The following is a 20670-nucleotide window of genomic DNA, read 5'->3' on the forward strand; positions in this document are numbered from 1 at the left end:
ACAGTGGACAATCACGGACAGTTAGTGCGTACAAACTGACACAGCATCAGACACTGTCGTCCACAAGATCAACAACAACCATTTTATACAGAAGGATGTGTGTGCATACATGTTCTCTGTGTGTGTGTGTGTGTGTGTGTGTGTGTGTAACACATAACTTGCGCTTTGAAAACAAACCAAGAAAAAAAAAAAAGAAAAGAAAAGAACAAGATTCAAATTAGCAGGCTGTATTATTACTCTTTTGGTGGATGTAGATTTTTTTCTCTAGCATGTTTAATGTTATGTTGTATGTCATAATGTGATCCAGTGTTTGTATGCAAGTTCTGTGTGTGTGTGTGTGTGTGTGTGTGTGTGTGTGTGTAATACATAACTTAATTTGCATGCCACTGTGATCCAATGTGCGCATACATGTTCTCTCTCTCTCTTTCTCTCTCTGTGTGTGTACATAACTTACGTTTTGAAAAATGGAACAAAAACGGTTCATATTTGCATTCTGTATTATTACTGTTTTGGTAAATGGAGGTGTTTTTTTTTCTCTGGCATGTTTTAACATTATGATCTATGCCATTATGTGATCCAGTATGTGACTTGGTTCACGGGAAACGCTTACATCATGGGGAGTTTGTGCCAAAAAGAACAACATGTGATGATCATTATTAATCATTATCATCTCCCAGGAACTCACCAGTCAGACTGAACAGGTCACACAGCAAGTTTCCTTTGATCTTCAAATCAAGGGGGCTGTCACTGTAACCAACAACCATCACACCTTTTCTGAACTGATTCAAACAGCAGTTACATCTGTGTGCAAATGTTATGCAGTTAGTAAAAAAAAAGTTACTGGTGACACAGAATAGAAATGAACACACCAGAAAAAAAATGGAACAGACAGTGAAAAAAACAGAACAGAACAGAATAGGAGTAGAATAGAACAGAATACAACAGAACAAAATAGAATAGAACAGAATATGTCTCTGTTGCCAAGTGTACAAAGGTCACAGCGAATACTGGGCACACATATTGGGATATATGTGCATGATAATATGCATGATGAATAGTAACAGTAGTTGTACTTTCATTTAACACATGGTATGAGATGAAAACATTAGACAAGTTGGAGAAGAACACAAATACAGCACACAAAGATTTAGGCATGTGAAAATCTGAACTATAGCAGAAGATTGGGTTTTTCTTTAAAAATAAAATTTTTGAAGGCATTTGCATTTGGAAATACTTGTGAAATGTTTGTGCACTTGGACATTTTATTGCTTCTTGGTCTCATTAACAGTCTCCAATTTCAGCACAAAAATGGGCGTAAAAAAGAGAGAGAGAAAAAAAGAAGAAAAAAAAAGGAGAAAAGTGTGGAGTCTGAGGAATATACCTGTGCATACGCACAAACATAGTCATAGCTCCATTTGTTAATAAATGAATGACAGCTTGCATCACAAAACATACTTCATGATACAAATCATTCCTTCAAATTAGTAACAAAGATTTCAGAAACAAGGGAGAAATTGTCAAGAAAAACATGTACACATACATGCACAAAACAAAAACTTGCCTATTCATGTTTTGTTCTCTGAAAATGTAAAACACTGGATAGTGAATGACGCTAAAAAAAACATTTTGAACCTAAAATTGTATATTCCACAAAAAAGAGAAGTTATTGCAGTACTAGCAGTAATAATTACTCTCTTATCACATTATAAGAGTGAAAGGAAGAGAACCATCCTAACCATAATATAAGTAAGTACATTTCAGCCACCAGCTGCCATAGTAGCGGTTAGTGTCGCAGACTCATGACTGGTAGGACACAGGTTTGAGCCCCAACACAAGTGGGTTCGTTTAGTCTGAGGCCAGCACCAACCCAGAGTTGAGTGTGCCAAGGACTCGCGTGGGTAGATTTGGGACCACACAGTGGAGAGTCCTCCACTTTCATGGATGTGTCTTTGTAAGTGTTGCTCAAGTTACCTGACCAATACTACAGGTGTCTGCATCTCTCAGCCTGGCTGACGCCGGGAAATGTTATGAGTACAGCCTTGTCATGCTAGCCCCAAACCCTTAGCAAAATCACTATCATCCCCATCATCATTCGTCATGATCAAAATAGAGAAAATAATGTGTTCCGGGCACAAAAAGAAGAAGAAGAAGAAAAGTACATTTCAGCCAGACATACCATGCCAAAGAAGGAGACAGGTTGACTTCCAGCACCCAGGGTTTCAGTGTGTCATCCACAAGTATGTCAAAACCGTACAGTTCTGGAATATCAAATGCAAACACTCAAACAGCACCATCAAAATACATTAGACAATATCTTATCAATCTGTCAGAAACACACTGTGAACCCCCACCCCCCACCCCCCCGCAAAACAAACCTGTTGCAAAAAATACACATTCCATGTTACAGCTGAGAAACTAAAACCAAAGTGTTTGACTTTCAACAGTAAACTCTGGCATCAAGATAAACATCACCTGTTCCTGTGATGATCATGTATGATGGACATTTATATCAACAAAAAACATGAAGCAGCTATGGGCCTTTGATCTCTCTGATCACAGCTAACACACAGACGAAAGAGTTTTTCAGAGACCAATGTGCTTCTTTAACTTCTGCTGGTTGCATGTAGGCATGCACATGGGTGTTTGCTTGTGTGTCTGTGTGTGCATACACATGTTCATGTGTAGAGTGTCATACTTGAATGCAAGTATATTTATGAATGTATAACTTTTACTGTAATTGTCACAAGCTCCTGTCTGTGAGGCGTGAGCCTCAATCTACATAACTATCATTAACAGGAAGTCTTCTGATCATCAACTCGTCTTCAAAAATATTTGAGACAGAATATGTGGATGATATAACCACGAAACAATGTGAGCATAAGAAAGAACGGTTCACTGACCAGCATCACCACATACATCAACATATCAAATTCGTGGTGGAGACAAATGGCATTTTGGAACACTTTCGATTACAGCACCACTACCTTCAACCTGGCATCCTATTACAAGTCCATATATACAGATCAAAACCTGGCTGTTAAGTTGAGTCACTGTGAAAGTGGAAGCTCACAGACAAATGAAAAAAAAAGTTGGGGTCAAGTTTGGTAAAAAATCCTTCAACCAGTTCTCAAAAACAATACGCAAATATCTACTCAGGAGCCGGCAGGGTCTCTTCTTGTGTGTGGTCTTCAGGCAACACCACATCACTAATTACATGTAGCAACTCACAAAGCAGTTGCCGTGATATGACATAGTTTGCAGGTTTGACAGATAATACCACATCACTAATTACATGTAGCAACTCACAAAGCAGTTGCCGTGATATGACATAGTTTGCAGGTTTGACAGATAAAGCAATAGTTAAAATATTGTTTGAAGATTAGATCTGAAAAATTTATCAGTGGAAAAGTGTCTGATATTGTGTGGTAGAGATTTTCAAAACCATGGTCTGTTGTGTGCAAATGTTTTGGAAACCATGGGACTTGTGTCTGTAATGCAGGATTTCAAACAGGTGTGTGTCTGATGAAGAAGGCAGACCATGGTTGCATGAACTCTCTTTACTAGGTCAGGAAGGCATAAGGATGCAGAAGCAGTCAATGAAAGGAAATTTTCTATCTAAAATTACGTTTAAATAACATACTTACCGTGACCCAACTAGTGCAGACTCCGGCAGGGGTCTGACATTCCTGTCCTGTGCAAACTACTATCCGCCTATGCGGAGAAAACGAAACTACGGCCGATAACCACCCGGAAGTAGGTAACCTCTCTTTTGTCCCGCTGGCTAGCGCCCTCTTTTTCCGGGAGCCATCATGACTCCTGTTCCTGTGCTCTTCATACGGCTAAGGTTTTTTTTCGTATTTTCTGCCTGTCTGTCGATTCTCTGGCGTTCTTGTTTGTTGTCAAATTATGTCTCCAACCAGGTCACATAATTATGTAGCTCGATTGGGGAATCGTGCTAAAATTAAGGCGCGATCGCAATCGATTCGCTGACACTCTGGGCCCTCTACTCCTGGCCCTATCAACAACGCCAACCCGCTGCCTTCTCTTTTTCCGGCAGGAATGTCAGACCCCTGCCGGAGTCTGCACTAGTTGGGTCAGGGTTAAGTATGTGTAATTAAACTGAAGATTATACAAGCTACTTTGAACTTTTTTCTCTCCGACACTGCAAGCCAGTGTAACATGTACAGACAGCTGTATCAACAACTCACCGAAGCAGTTACCGCGGAAAGGCATGAACATTTTGCAGGCTGTGGCGATAGTCAGCTCCACTGACAGCAAGGTTTTGATCACCACGTCCTCTATCCTCATCATCAAAACTGCACACCATACATACATACACACAAGCATTCTCTATTTGTTTTCTCAAGGAGGTGTCACAGCATTCGGACAAATCCATATACGCCACACCACATCTGCTAGGCAGATGCCTTACCAACTGCATAACTCAGTGTGCTTAACTCATTGGAGACGCTCAGAACGACGTGCTGAAACGTAAGATCCAACAGAACTCCAAATTTTTTTTCATACACTCAGCAGTGTTCAATTAAAGGGAAACTACACAGCGTTTTGGAGGGACCAGTTTTGGAAAAAAATGAGTTCTTTTCCTTTGACATTAATCATGTAAAAGGCATTTTTTCTCGATCTTTCTTGACCAGGTCGAAAGTTGACTTTTACACAACAAAGATGGCAGCGCAGCAAATGTACTCTCTGCGTGAGGTGGTCAAACTTGTGGCAGAAGAAGGATCAGACATTGAACGTGACTTCCTAGACACTGGTAACGAATTCTCTATGATTTTTCTGATGATGATGACATTCAGTTAGTACCAGATGTTGATTTTGAAAGTGACAACAAAATTTTGCTGACTGACCCCTATGACGCTGAGACAGAAATCGACAGTGACACAAGTGACAGCCATACTGCAAGACAAGATAACTTGATGACTGTAGATACTGACGATGAGGAACAAGAGTACTTGTATGAGTGGGTAAAAGACCTGACAGACTTCCCACTGGCTGCACCTTTCACTGGGACCCTCAGACTCTCACTGACTTTCCAGACACACCCACTCCTGTTGACTTCTACCGACTGATTGTTGACAAAGACTTTATCAAACTGTTCAAGATAGAAACAAACCGCTATGCTAGGGAGACACATGCTCAAAAACAAGCAACAGGGCAACTGACACCACGTTCAATTTTTCAATGTACACCAAGTTCAATTTTTCAAACTTGGAAGCCAGTGACAATCGACGAGATGACATGTTTTGTTGCCAAACTCATACACATGGGACTAATAAAAAAAACACGAAAATCACTGACTACTGGTCGACCAATCCTTCTCTGCACACTGAGTTTGCCTCATGTCTGCTGAAGCGCAAGCGTTTTCGCTCAATTCTTGGCTTCTTTCACTTGAATGACAATAACAACTTCATTCCAAGAGGGTAAGATGGACATGACCCATTGTACAAGATTCGCCCCTTCTTTGATCAAGTGCTGGTGGTGAGTGTGTTTACAATTCGATATTGTTGCTAATTTATTTCTTGTGTAAATAATGTTGATTTTTACAATTTTTAATGAATAATTTGTATAGATTAATGTAAAATTATCATTTTCTGTGTGTGCACTTATCAAATTGTGTGTGTGTAGGGGGGTGTCTGCAGTGGGTGTGTCTGTGTATTATGCGTGGGCTTGTCTGTGCATGTGTGTTATTTATACTGTCACTCCTGAATTATTATGCATATGTATGTGCTGTGTAATATCACTGATGTTTATTTTGCATTTTTTTTTTCCCTTTATACTTGTATACTTTTTCCAACATTCACACCACACAGAAGCAATGAAAAAAAAAAAAAAAAAATTCTGACAAGCAGTTGAAGTTTAGTGAAGAGAAAAAGCAAGCCAAGGAATAAAGCCCAAGCCTGGAGTTTCCACAGGCCACCAGAAGGCACCTTTCCCCCCCACAATAAAACTGTCTCAGTCAAATGTTCTCAGTGGAACAATTGTCATTACCAGCATGTTTGGCATACACCACACACAAATCTCTCTTGATGAGATAATAAAGTAGTCTGTAATCTGTGTGACAGGTGCAGTAGCCAAGTGGTCATAGCGTCGGACTTTCAATATTAGGGTCCCCAGTACTTTCCCAGTATCAGTGCCTGGTGGATTAATAGTGGAGAATTTCCCAACACCCCAGGTCAATGGATCTGCAGACCTGTAAGTGCTGAACTGCCTTTCTGGTTAACACCCATGCAACAGATGAAATACTCATGTTAAAGATTCCTTATCCCATGTCTACATTTGGTGGATTATGGGAACAGACATACAGCCAGCATGCAAACCCCTGAAAACAAAGTGTGGCTGCCTACATGGCAGGGGTAAAACGTTAATTAATGTAAACTGCCACTTGCAGATACAGGTGAACATAGGAGTTGTGTAGCCCACGAATTTAGAAATGAAGAAAGAACTCCCAGTGCCTACATGCCTAACCCCAAATCTTACTAACCAGGAAAAAATGACATAAAAGTCAGGAACAAAACTGAAATTCTAAATCATTTTCAGGAAAATACTGTACTTTTAAAAATGTATTGTTGTGCAGGTATCTAGTTTCACGGTCTACACGTTTTTGTTGTTGTCGTTTTGTTTTTATATTCAATGCAACAATGACAATCATCATGACAACCATGACCAATGAAGAATTTTCACTTGCAGGAAGTGCAAAAACTAGTTTTCTTCTTTTTGTCTTTGTAAGCATGGCCACCGTTCATTGTATTTTTTTCCTGAAGGTCTTGTGGTGTCAATTTTTTTTTTTTATGGCATGGTTCAGTTTCCATATTTTTCAGTCTCACACATTCACCTTAGACAGCTAGCCATCTTTTCAGTTCAGTGTGCATTCTCATAATATTGGCTCTACTGTAGCTGGTTATGGGCTTTTGCGCATGTGCACACTGTTTGAGTCACAACTTCCCATCCACAGTCAAATTTGTCCACTCATGAAAGAATGTGCCTCCATTTTATTTGTTTCCCATAACATGCGATCTGCTGCCATAACATCTAGAACAGTCATCAATTTGAAAAAATAAAAAGTTTTTTTCTGTAACAAATACGGTTATTCTGGAATGGTCGGCATGTGTGCACTTTGCTGAGCATGTCAGTGACCAACACTCACCAGCAGTGTCTTTCCCGATGGACCTCAGGTAGCGCAGCATGGCACCCATGGACCACTTGTTGCCGTAGTCCTCCACATCAGGGTCGTCATTCCTGCTCAACAACAAAGGTAGAAATTCACACATGTTTCTGCCATGACACGCATTGGTAACGCTTGTCATGCACACATACCAAATCACATTCGCTTGATTTCAAAATGACACAACCTGTTTCATAACTGTGTCTAATGTATAGTAAGCACACCACCAGTCTGTCAGAACATCCAGCACAGTGTTGGACGTACCTGACGTAGTCATTGCTCTTCTTGTTCACGCTGTAGTTGGTCAGATGCATACACTGGTTGCGCATGTGCTTTACGCTTCGTTCATACTTCACAGTGGCAAACCTGAACACAAAAATACAGAGAAAAAAAAGAAAAAAAAAGAAAAAAAGTAATTAATTTCTATATTCTCCCTCATGTAAGGTTAAAAAAAAATGTAACACAGTTTTGTGTAGCAAATGCATTATCTTAAATTAACAAAACCTAGAGCAAAGGCTATGTCTCTTTGGAAACAAAAAATGGCACTGTCATTATCCCTCAAAGTGCTGGATATAATAAAACATACATACAGAAATCATGCTTAAAACAAAGGGATAGTTTGCCTCCGCTACCTGTGCTCTGATTTGGGGCATTTGTATGCTTATCAGTAAGAATAAATAGGTAAACCTATACATTTTTGGAAAGTAGAGTGAATGAAGAATCAGATAAAAGTAAGAAAAAGGCTGTACCTTGTATGTAGTTTGAGATATTCCACAGGATATAATTAACAAATTTTGCACACTTGTTTTCCTAGAACGTCAACCACAATGTTTATAGGTATTTTCACATCTTTTGCAGAGTCAAAATCTCAAAATTGGAATTAAACTGTACAAAAAATGTTTTGGCTGCAGAATCATGACATGAATATAACTGAAACAATGAACTTATAAGCATTGTATTATTTGTTTGAGACACACCCACCGACGCCATGCACACACACATCTACAATACTTTATGCAATCACAGGCAAAAACAGAAATAAATGTTTTCTTTTAGCTCATGTTGCTTTCAAAAGCAGCAAGAATGCTTTAAATCAAAATAATTTCCGGTTTTCTATCTTTATTTGGTCAAGAAATCGCAATAGATCCATGCCTAACCCACTTTACCACCCCTCCCCACCCCCATCACCCACCCCCCAGTTTTTGTAGCTGGAGACACAAAACTGAATGAACAACAAGCAAGCCAGCATGCCCAAGTGTCAAAATAACAAAGCCGTTTTCACCAGAATCCCTGTTAAAAACGAATCATCACTGGTGACAAGGTCACTCATTTCCTGAGCTTTGTCAACTTCAGTGTCACTCATTGTTTACAAAAAGTACGAAGATCTGGACTTGTAAACTCAGTCAAAGTTTGTGCAAACACAAGCATGGAGGCAGTAACACCAGAACGAGGCAGTTTTACGAAGGCTGCCGAGCATAGCCATATGATGTAAGACAGAGCCACGATTGTGGCCCATTGCACTTCACCGGGAAAGCCACGATCGTGGCTCATTGCGCTCTCCGGGTTATAATAGTGCATTTATATAGAGCTTTCAAACCTCCCAAAGCTCTTTACAATAATATGTCAGTCAAACACAAAGTATACAAGAACATACACATACACACACAAACACACACACAAACATGTATGGAAGAAATAGATGTGCATCCATAAAATACATAAAGGGAATGCAGACTTCTTGAAAAAGGAATATTTTTAGATTCATTTTATAGGATGTGAGTGAGGGACTGTGACGCATAACCATGAACAATGTGAAACCTTTTTCTGGTATCAGTCCTCCCTTTGAATTTAAAGTTAGCACTACCTTGACACACAAAATAATGAGTATCCAGAAAATAAGGGTAATCTTCCTTGAACTCCTGCTCACAGCAACTACATGATCTCATATCATAAAACTAATACATACTTTAAGTGGAATGGTGACCTAGTAGTAATATGCCTGACTATGAAGCGAGTGTCTGTGGGTTCAAAATCCCCCCCCCTCCCACTCCCAAAGACAACAACAACATTAAAACAATCAAGGACTACTGAACTTGCAACACAGAAACAAACAACACACACACACACACACAAAACACTAAAAAAAATTAAAAAAAAAAACAACCCCCACGCCCCCCCACCCCAAAAAAAACAACAAAAAAAAACAACAACAACAAAACATTAAGTGTTTTTGATTTCGAGATTTCTGATATGTCACACTTGGATTCCTCGTTACCACACAATGAAATACAAGCAAAGAAAACAGCACTTTTGGTATATGACTCAGTGTAGCAGGTCTGATTTACCTATTCCCATTTCATACACACTTTGATCATTCTGCCACCTTCCATGTCCTCTTGAGAGGTTTGCTCACTGTCTTGTCTTGCCTACCTACCATTCCCCTTGTTAAGCCCCTCTTTCTCTCTCCCTCTCTGGTACCATTCCAATGTCCACACCATCATCACAGAACATGGGCCCCCACTGAATCAATGAAGAAACACACTCACACACACACACACACACACACACACACACACACACACAAACACACAGCAACTATGTAGGCAAATTGGGAATAGGCAAATCAGGATCACCAATTTTGTGACAGACAAATCAGGAACAGATGAATTGGGAATAGGCAAATCAGGAAAATGCGAATCGGGAACAGGTGACTAGGGACAACATCAACTCAAGCTGAAAAAACAGCCAGTCATGAAGTGATAAAAACCCCCCAAAAAGCAAAGGAACGTATTGCAGCACCATTGTGAATATTTTTTTTTATGTAAAAGCCCCGTTTTATGCCCCCTCCCCCCCTTCCAAATCATATACACAGACTGCGTCTCCTCCCTGCAGCCTACTCACCGAGTGAGGCCCTCTTCGTATAAGTAGATCACCAGGGGGTCATAGGATGTCACTGCTACATACAGGCGAATATCAAACTTGAAACCTGTGGAAAAAACCAGTTGACTTGAAAAATAAATTTCCATGCCATTCTGCATTTACTTAAAATGTTAAAAAAGCAACAAAAGTCTGTCCTGTTATATATGGATACAAAATGTACATGTCAATATATCTAAAACAAAGCATTGTGGCGTAGAGAGTATAACTGAAAAGGTATAAAATTCTTACTATCCCTGGAAAAACTAAGAACAGCTACTGACAGTATCAAGTAAGTTACCAATGGACTGGCGATCATTTTGTGATTTTGCTTGTCCCATTTCGACAGCGGTTGAAGTTTGTGGTCATTTTAACTTTCTGTCCATGGTATGATTCTAAAAACTTACCATCAATGACCAGAGGATTGTGAAGGTAATGTGACACAATTACATTCTCATCAACCGGAACTTGATCAGGCTGCAAACAGACAAACAGACACGCACACACATACACATGCAAAATCACCAAATGAAAATATGTCCGTTTGAAAATGCTGATAAAAAAAATCAGCTTAGGTTGACGCATTAACAACCTGCAGATCAAGACAAAGACAACATTCTTCCACTACCAATCTAATCATTAGAACAAAAACAAAGAAAGAAGTAACTCGCATCCCCTCCAAAGACATGATGTATAAAATGACCCACAGTGCGCACAACAGGCTGGCTAGCGTGCACTTTATTCATGTGTTTCTTTGTAATTCATCAGGGTTCTCATGTTACAAAAACACTAACATAAAAGTATACAAAAATAATAATATAGAACTATTTCTTGCGCCAATTCATGAAAAAAGAAGAAGAGTGTTCCCACTGAAAAACAAAAAGGAAAAACAGGACACCATCCCTGCTAACCATCCAAACCTATATAATCTCCCTTTCTGTGTACATTCCCATCATCTTTATCAATCACTAGGGAGGACAGAACAAGAGATGCATGCAGGTTTTCTTTATACATCTTTAGATTCTTACTATAGCTTCTTCTTTTTTATATATATATTTTTTTATCTGTTCCTGCATGAATTTGCATCATGATAAATATTCAAGTTTTCCTCCTATTTCTTTTTATCTAAAATATTATCCTAACAAAAACTGAAAAACAATATGCAAAAAAAAAAAAAAAAAAAAAAAAAAAGCAAAAAGAAAAAAAAAAGAGAAAATAAGTGTCACAGGACCATGAAACGTTCAATAAAATCCAACAAATTTATAAGTGACAGACATTCGAAAGCCTGTCAATAATTTACACCAACTCTGTGTACTGCACAATACATAATATGTTTGCTTCTCTGTTCTAGGTTCTTTAAGGATTCAAAGCATTCCTACATTTTTGCAAAAGCTTAATGGAGAGAGAGAGAGAGAGAGAGAGAGAGATTCCCAACTCACGTTTGTGACAAGAAAGACCCCACGACCCCGAGACGATGCCACAGGCTTAACGATCCAGGGTCCACGGTCCTTCAAGAAGTAGGCTGTCGACATAATGAGGAGACAGCATAAAATAAGAGTAACCAGCTTTCCTGATCCTACAAGGAGTAGGCTGTCGACATTATAAGGAGACAACTTGAAATAAGAGTAACTTACTTATCTCAAGAGCAAGTTTATCATCTCAAATTAGAGAAATCTGGCCAGGTGCAGTATCACAACATAGACCACTACTCAAAATGGAAGCATGATTGAAAAAAAACAACTTATATTACACACATACCATAACAAAGGCATGAACGAATGCATTGAACACATGCATCAAAAACTGTCCCTTAACGTCAATCATCCCAACAACATAAAAGCTAAAAACAAATGACAAGGCAAACACAGGCATTTTTTGTTGTTGTTGTTCATCTTTTTTAGTTCTATGTTGTACTGCTTCACAGGCACTGATCACAAGCTGCGTGATACTAATCTGAACACTCCATACTTTCCCAAATTCCAGAGCCAGCTGTACACAAATTATTATAGTTGGTATGCCCGAAGATGAATAACCCCACCACTGATTTAGCTTGGTAACATCACAGAAAAAGGCTGTAACAATTCATGCACAGAACACCACTTTCTGTAAATACTCTTCACACAACACACAATTATTTGTTTGGTGTGAGAAATCAATCGCCAGTATGTTATGTCTGTATAATGTATGTATGTATGTATGTATATATGTATGTATGTGTGTTGGGCATGTGTGAATATGTAAATGCATACATGCATCCATGCATGTGGATATTTTACAAAAAATAGTAAAGTACTGTTACAATACAGGTGTCAGACATATAAAGACAGACTCGACAGAGAGATGCTGAGGTAGCTGGGACAGAAAGAAAGAAAGAGAAAGATACAGAGGGAGAGAGACAGAGAGAGGAGAGAGAGAGAGGAGGGGGGAGAGGGAGAGAGAGAGGAGGAAAGAGAGAAGAGAGAGGGAGAGAGAGAGAGAAAGGAAGAGAGAGGAGAGAGAGAGGGAGAGAAATAGAGAGAGGGGGGGAGAGAAAGGAGAGAGAAGGAGAGAGAGAGGGGGAGAGAGAGGGAGAGAGAGAGGGAGAGAGAGAGAGGAGAGAGAGGAAGAGAGAGAGAGAGGGGGAGAGGAGAGGGAGAGAGCGAGGAGAAGAGAGAGAGGAGAGAGAGGAGAGAGAGAGAGAGAGAGGGGGAGGGAGAGGAGGAGGAGGAGAGAGAGAGACAGACAGACAGACACTGATGCTGGTTTAGTTGTGAAGGCCACCAGCCCATATATAAAATGGGGAAAGGGGATACAATCGGGCAAATCACAGACATACACATACTTTGCTTAGCCGAGAGAGAGAGAGAGAGAACACAAGACATACCGATACAGACAGAAACACAGACACTAGCAAACAGATCCAGACAAACAGAAAAGGGGTGTGACACTTACAGCAAAACTCTTGATACTCGCCAGGCATGACAAATGTTTGTGGCACAAAGTCAAAGTGCCTGACACCCTGTTATGACAGATTCAATAGTAATGTCCTAGAAAAAAACCCAGAATGATTGCAGGGGGAAGAACATGGAAACGAGGTGGGGGATAAAAATATAAAATAATATAAAAAGCTTTCTTTGCCAATTACCATAATGGTTATTTTTAGGGCAAGTAAATAATTCAACTTCCTAAAACTCCCAACAGTCTTTTATTAAGTGCAAATAAAGGCAATCATAGTTTCACCTGAAATGGTCGCTCAGTCTACAATATCATCACAGATGTTTATCAGCAGTTTCACCTTATTTGGTGACAGAAACTGCCATGACTACAGTTGGTATGTGCTATCACATCATGAACAAATGTATTTTCACTTTCATACTAAAACTACAAACAACTATTTATGTTAACCAACATCTTTTTTCTCTCTCTGAATCACTGATTGAGCTGATGAACAACACACAATCCTTGGATCCTTATTTGAAATCTGTTTACCTCTGTTGAGAACTTTTGTCATGAGAAATGACATGTCACATGTGACAAGCGACTCACTGTATCTTAGCTTTAAACCCTGTCATGTTTGTGTATGAAAAACAAAAAAACGAAGAGTGCAGCTCACCCTGATCTGCTGCATGCGCTGAATGTTCTTGTATAATCTGTCTTTTCTGGTCAGTTCTGAAGATCTGTGCACAGAAAAGAGAGGACTGTTCACTTATATACAATTCAGAGAAATGTACGCTGAGAAGACAATGGAACATTTCTAAGTTCACTAAGAATATTAAAAGCCAGACCTGTACAAGGATCAATGCATTTAAATGCTGAACAACTCTGGCCTGTGAGCTCTGCATGTACTCACTTGTGTGCATGCCTCTGTCTCTGTTGTCTGATTATTCACATCTGCAATAACTATATTCAGGGTATGAAACATACAGATGGAGATCTATGCACTTAACTTTTTATTTCTGGGTATGTATCAACTGATTCCCCAAAATGTGTCAAGAACCATGCCACTTGTAACAAAACTACAAGATGGTATATATCCACACTTACACAGACATTTACTACAATTACCTTCTCTCCATCTGTTGGCTTTCTGAAGTTGTCAGACAGACAAAGTACAGAAACATAAAATAAACAAATAAAAAAAAAAACAGCTACCAATTCCTCCCTTTCACTTGAATTCATCTAAATATCATCCAATGTCATCTGTGCATTTGTTTCTCCACCTTGGGAAGTGGTTGATTTTCTGGAACTCTGACAAATTTCGTATCGTGAAGGGCTTTAGGTGACAGTTGGTCCAAGCCAGGTTAAAGTCAGGACAGGTGTGATGAACCTCACGAAATCCATGAGTTCCCAAAATGTTGCGTATGATCTTGCACTCTGAACCGCCAAACTTGAAAGTCATGTTGTATCGTTCTGCAACAATGAGATGTGTTGTTTCCATCCACTTTGCATTTGGAAGTAAGGAACAAGAATCAACATCAGATTATTAAGGAAAACATAATTCTTCCATTCAAAACAACAAAATTTAAAACAAAATGAGTACCTTGCATATTTTTGAAAGACTTTAATTATAAATTATATCATCAAACAAAAAACAGAATAACTCATTATTAGAATTGTAAGAAAAAGAATAAAAGTGGAGTAGAGTAGAATAGCTCAAATGTGAAATCTGATATAATCAATATGCAGTATCCTGCTTCTGGAATGCAATGGAATCACTTAAAATACCTGAAAATTTGGTGAAAGAATATTCAGTCGAAGAAGAACCATGTTCATCCATGTGATGTAAGGCAACAATTGTAACTTATATACATATAAACACTTTTAAAAAAAAAAAATTCTAACAATGATGCACATCATTCATTTCTTTCAAAGCAGATACTTACCTCCAACAGTTTTGAAATCAGAACTTTTGTGAAGTATGCTACTGACACTGAACAAAATCACTGGTATCCTTTTTCCATACCCAGTCCAGATGATGTTTAAGTTTTTATCCCTGAAAACAGACGTTCAACAAACACTTACAAAGTCAACATGTCTTTTGTCATCTCAGAAAAATGATGTTTTAATATTAAACATGTTTGAATCAAACCATCTAATTTATAAAATCCCTTAAAACAGATGTTCAAATGTTTTAAAATGGAAATGTGTATCATTTCTACGCATTTCTATGCAGTTTCCTGAAAGTGAAATCTTTCAACATCTGAATGGAAAAGACCATTTATAAAGAATACCATTTATAAAGATAAAACACTTTCCAGTATCGATGGTCAAAGCATAAGAGATTAATGTTCAGGCTGCAAGACGGACATAAAGGCAGAAGCACATCCAACCGTCTCCACTTTGGGAAGGATGCTCACTCAGTGGCTCCGTGATTAAGCAATTACTGTCATCAGCAGGGGGCTTAGTATGTGGTGTCCTAACTGTCAAATCAGGACAGGCACTACTCAACACCAATGAAGTGACTCAGCAGCAGTGCTGGGTCTCCTCTCGTGTGGCCTCCTGGTGACAAAACTTTTGACAGTTCCCTGTGGACTTCCGATGCTGGGATTGCGACAGACAAACCCAGGTGAGGCTGTATATGGGGGACTCAGAATGAGCAGCGTGACAGTAATGCCACTGAAATGGTACAGATAATGGGACAGAACAAGAAATAGAAGCACACCCACACACATTGCATTTGATTGTCAAACATCAACAATATATCTCAAGCCACTAATCAAGACACAAACAGCAAGAAAATCAACCAAGAAATTGCCTCAAATCAGAACAGAGCATTGCCACCATTCACAATGATGTTTGAGCAATCACATTCATGACCAATAATGTGGTATGAGACTTATTTATCTTTAACACAACCAACAGCACTGTTCACAATGCACAATTCGGTAAACCGTGGATAGATCTGCAGCCAGAATGAAACAGTAAAAACATTATTTAAGTTTTCTAAACACCTATCACTGAACTCATATATATATTCTCCCCTCACCCCCCAAACCCCTTACCTCTAGTGGTATCCACCCACCTGCTGTCATTATCGTCGTCCTTCTCATTATCAGACTCATAATCAGAGTCATGCTCGCTCCTTTCTTCTCCATCGCTCTGCTCTGAAGGTGTCAGGGATTCACCCCCGTCAGAGTTGTTCCCTTGCGATGCCATCCCGCCACCACAGTGCCCACAATCTCAGGTGTGTGCTGGGTTAACAATATACAGTCTTTCCAGCACGCAGACGGCTGTTTCGAGGTTGGATGTTCATAGCGACACCTTCAACACTTGTTGACTGGCCCTGTGAGACACTGCACAAAAAATTATTGAAATAACTGCTCAGAAAATGATAGAAATAACCACACAAATAGAAACAACAGCACAGAAAATTATTTTAAAAAACAACTCATTTAGTGATTTATTCATTATTGAAGGGCACTGTGCAGAAGAAGATTTCATAAGCAGTGATGACGTTACCCACTCATTCATTATTCAATCTTTCAAACACTTGATTATAAATCAACCAATTCACTGATTAGCGGGCCATCTAATCAACTTCATAACTATATCTATGATAATAACTGTTTGATTAGTATGTTTAAAAAAAAAAAAAAACGAAAGGAAGAGAAAAAGTAATTATAAATGAACTATTTGAACAATTGAAGAGTGACCTGAAGAAAAAAAATGCGTAGCTTTTTTTGCAGAAAATAGTATGAATGCAAGTCTGATTAGTTCACAGTCTGAACCTGGAACCATAATGCTGGATTTATGTTTGGCTCTAATGTGCAATCACCATTCACTAATGCATTGATGGATGTATGATATGACAAGCAGCATGCTAAATAATCCCTTCCAGGCACACCTAAGTCAATAATTAAAGAAAGCAAAGCACTGTTGTTTGCCTTCATTCTTCCAACTGCCAGTAGCTGTGGTGAATAAGCCAGGATTAACATTGCTAATCTAACAGATCCTTCCAATTAGTTAATCCAATGTTATTTTTGCACTAACACTTTGGAGCACTTTAGCAGTGTCAGCATGAAATAAAAGCCTTAACAGTCTTTGCTATACTGTAATTACACTGGCAAGTAAAAAGGACTGATGAAGACTTCTTTTCTTTGGATTCCAGAATATCGGTTTGACAACGTACCATAAACATCATTAATAAATTCTTTTTCAATTCATAATTCAATTATTTATTTTCTTTTGCTAGTTATAAATAATCCTTTTACTGGGGCCAATATGAAAAAGTAATACTCTGCTCTAATAAAAAAGAGAAAAAAAGAAGAGAAGAAGAAGAAGAAAAAAAGAGAATGAAATATGACTGTCAAGTATGTAAACTACTGTAGTGTGACATCAAATGCTGAAAGCTCCTCTAAGGTAAAAGAACGTGAGAATCACAAAAAAATCTATGGGTTATAAAATGGCATTTGTGACAATGTGAGGGTCAAGTTTAAAAGCTAACCATTAATGACACAAAAAGTAAAGACGTACATATAGCTTTTGCTTTAAGTGCGAACGGCTAGTCACTTTGTGTGATAAAAGTGGTCTATCAGTATCAGTATCAGTAGCTCAAGGAGGCGTCACTGCGTTCAAACAAATCTATATACACTACACCACATCTGCCAAGCAGATGCCTGACCAACAGCGTAACCCAACACACTTAGTCAGGCCTTGAGAAAAAAAAAAAAGAAGAAAAAAAAGAGGTAAATGAATATCTAACAGATATATTACACAAACACACACATATATATGTGTGTGTGTGTGTGTGTGTGCGCGCGCGCGTGCGTGTGTGTGTATGTGTGTATAAAAGAAAAAAAAGAAAATAAAAGATAATAATAATAATGATGATAATAATAATAATAAATAAAAATATAATAAAAAGACAATAATAATAAATAAACAAATAAGCAAATAAATATAAAACATACAGCCTACACACACACACATACATACACGCACATGCACAAAGCTCTCCTGACACATGTGTACACTAACACACTCGCACATGCATGCACACACACAAGCTCACAGACACATGCGTGCGCGTGCACACACACACAAACTGTCACTGATTGGCTGCAAGAGGGGAAAGATCTTTGATGCCAGGTCTAGCCTGTTGCTCAGTCTATTTTATTTGGAAATGCCAACACAGACTCTGTTCCTTTTTGAAGAAATTTGTGCATTGTTGGTTTGGAAATGATGCCAATATTCGTTTGATTTGCAAAGCGTCATGCTCAACCTTTCATGCTAGACTTACGGCTGCTCCCTCTCTCTATCTTTATTTCTTTGAGGCAATTGATGGTATGATGGCCTTGTACCTCGTTCCTTTTGTTATTCTTTGACTTTTCTGAAGATTTCTGATTTTCCTAGATGTAGGCCGCTCGTTGTTGTTGCGTTACCAGCAAGTCTGTCAACTCGCTCATTTCCCTTAACACCTGCATGTCCCGGGCAGTATGACCATGTAAGTTTTTTAATCTGAAAGTTGCGCATTGCCTCATGCCACTCTGGGCTTCCCATTCTGCTTTCAATTTTCTGTATAAGGTTTGTTGAGTCCATTAGAATCATGGCATGTTGGTTTCCAGGCATATGGATAGATGATAGCCACTGGAGAGCATGTGTCACAGCTTCAACTTCCATTGTTAGGCAGGAGGTTGTGACTTTGTCGGCAGCATTCTCTTCCCTGATTGTTTTTCCATTTTGTTTTGCAGTGAATCCCCAACCAGACTGGTCTTTGGTGGCTGAACCATCTGTGTATATGATGATGTCCTCTTCTTTACTGTCTTCTTCTATGAGTAGCTTCACTTCTGCCTCAGTTTTGCCCTCTGGCCATTCCTGACAATGTCTTCCTAGAGTGGGTGAAATGGCTGTGTTGAATAGATGACTGAGGTTTTCGGGGTTTTCCTCCCATTGTTTTGTTTCTTTCAGGTCTTGTAGTTGGCATACTAGCTGGATTGTGTCTTCTGCTTGCCCCATCCATGATCTTCCTCATCCTAGACAACCGCCTTTTGGTTCCTTGACTGCATCATGCAGGGTTTTGAGGGTTTTCTAATGCTCTGAAGTAGGTCTTAACCTGTTCTAACTTGTTTCTGGCTTGCACTGAAGGAAGGTCAAGCAGGTATCGCATGGTTGCCATAGGTGTGTCTTTTGTTGTTCCAATGATCAGTCTCACAGCTTCATTTTGAACTCTTTCTAATTTTAGGAGGCTGCTTTGAGATGGTGTTGTTAGCCTAAGTCCGTAGTCGATCACACTGAGAACGAGTGATTGATACAGCAGGAAGAGGTGGCGTTGTTCAATACCTTTGGTTGCCATTGCCTTTAAGACTGAAAGACCCTTTTTGCACTTGAGAACAGTATTTTCCGTATGTTTTCTGAAGGTCAGCATCCTGTCGAACTGTATTCCTAGGTAGCTTTGGCATTCAGTTTTCTCGATCTGAATTCCGTTGAATGACACAGGTGGTGGTGATTTGCTCATTTGTTGTAGAGGGTGCACAGCAACGTTTGGGCTTTCGATGGATTGATGGAAGATCCTATGTCCTTGCACCATTGAACGATATTGTTCAGTTGTTTCTGGACAGCTGTAGTTCTTTCTTCAGCATCTTTAGAAGTTTGAAGACCAGGCCATCATCTGCAAGAGTAAGCACCTGAGCTATTCCATTGTTGTTTAAGTCTACAAGGCCTTTCGTGTAGACGTTGAAGAGGACAGGAGAGAGCGGAGACCCTTGTGGCAGTCCCATGGAAAGTTTAGAAGGTGCAGACATCCAATCTCTGAGGTGTAGGATGACGGTTCTTTCCTGAAGTGCTGCTACTATCCATCTTGTCAGTGTCAAACTTACTCCATACTTTAGTAGCAGTTCCATGAGGTGCGCAAACTGGACTTTATTGTAAGCATCTTCAAGGTCGATGGCTACTGCTAGTGTTACTTCTTTTCTTTGAAATCCTTCATATACATCATATGCGAAAGCAGCTGCATTTTCCCATGTAGACATGCTTGTTCTGTAACCACCTTGATTTGAAGGGAGAATGTGCCTCTATTCTAGATCCCTTGCAAAAAGTGGTGTATGATCACTAAACATCAGTCTTAAACAAATATAGTATCTGTTTTGCGTGACTGTAACTGAACAGCAAACTTAAGTATTAGTGATTTTACTTTTCTTTATTTCTTTAAAAATCTTTTTATTCATCATTTTATTTATAAATCTATTGGCAGCACTGCCAATGTCCACTCTTCCGCTATACTTTGGTTTCTGGATCCAGTTATCTTACCATATTGATCCTCTTCATTTTGATTTATATTACCATAATGATCCTCTTCACTTTATTTCTCACCAGAGATAAGAAAGCTTAAAACCCGCCCTCTCTCCCTCCCCTAAATCCACCCAAATTTACCATTTCAAAATTCTTCACCAATTTATCATAATCTGTGCATTTTGTTTGCATCTGTCATGGAGTATGAATGTTCACCTTTACACCTTGATTCAACACAGCTTTACTTTCTTCGCATCCCTCCTACTTAGAATTATAACTGAATGCATAATAAAACACTGCCAAGATTTCAGTATTTTATGAACTGCAGATGAAGTGAAAAATGGTGACGAGGTTATCGAAATAGT

General features: G+C 39.0%; 1 protein-coding gene across 4 annotated transcripts in view; it reads right to left on the reverse strand.

Moving 5' to 3' along the window:
* Window positions 1-20670, reverse strand: part of LOC143281759 (tubulin polyglutamylase TTLL5-like) — a 62135-nt gene that overhangs the window by 40532 nt on the left and 933 nt on the right. For all 4 annotated transcript variants that reach the window (XM_076587040.1, XM_076587039.1, XM_076587041.1 and 1 more), the window contains exons 2-14: window positions 16101-16371; window positions 14962-15071; window positions 14299-14488; window positions 13692-13755; window positions 13031-13097; window positions 11539-11621; window positions 10507-10576; window positions 10085-10169; window positions 7448-7549; window positions 7166-7257; window positions 4209-4316; window positions 2177-2258; window positions 686-747 (exon numbers count right to left, since the gene is read on the reverse strand). In XM_076587040.1, the coding sequence (XP_076443155.1) occupies window positions 686-747; window positions 2177-2258; window positions 4209-4316; window positions 7166-7257; window positions 7448-7549; window positions 10085-10169; window positions 10507-10576; window positions 11539-11621; window positions 13031-13097; window positions 13692-13755; window positions 14299-14488; window positions 14962-15071; window positions 16101-16234 (1249 nt within the window). In that variant the 5' untranslated portion in view covers window positions 16235-16371. The remainder of the gene's footprint in view (window positions 1-685; window positions 748-2176; window positions 2259-4208; window positions 4317-7165; window positions 7258-7447; window positions 7550-10084; window positions 10170-10506; window positions 10577-11538; window positions 11622-13030; window positions 13098-13691; window positions 13756-14298; window positions 14489-14961; window positions 15072-16100; window positions 16372-20670) is intronic.

This window comes from Babylonia areolata, chromosome 4 (genome assembly GCF_041734735.1).
Source record: "Babylonia areolata isolate BAREFJ2019XMU chromosome 4, ASM4173473v1, whole genome shotgun sequence".
Classification (NCBI taxonomy): domain Eukaryota; kingdom Metazoa; phylum Mollusca; class Gastropoda; order Neogastropoda; family Buccinidae; genus Babylonia; species Babylonia areolata.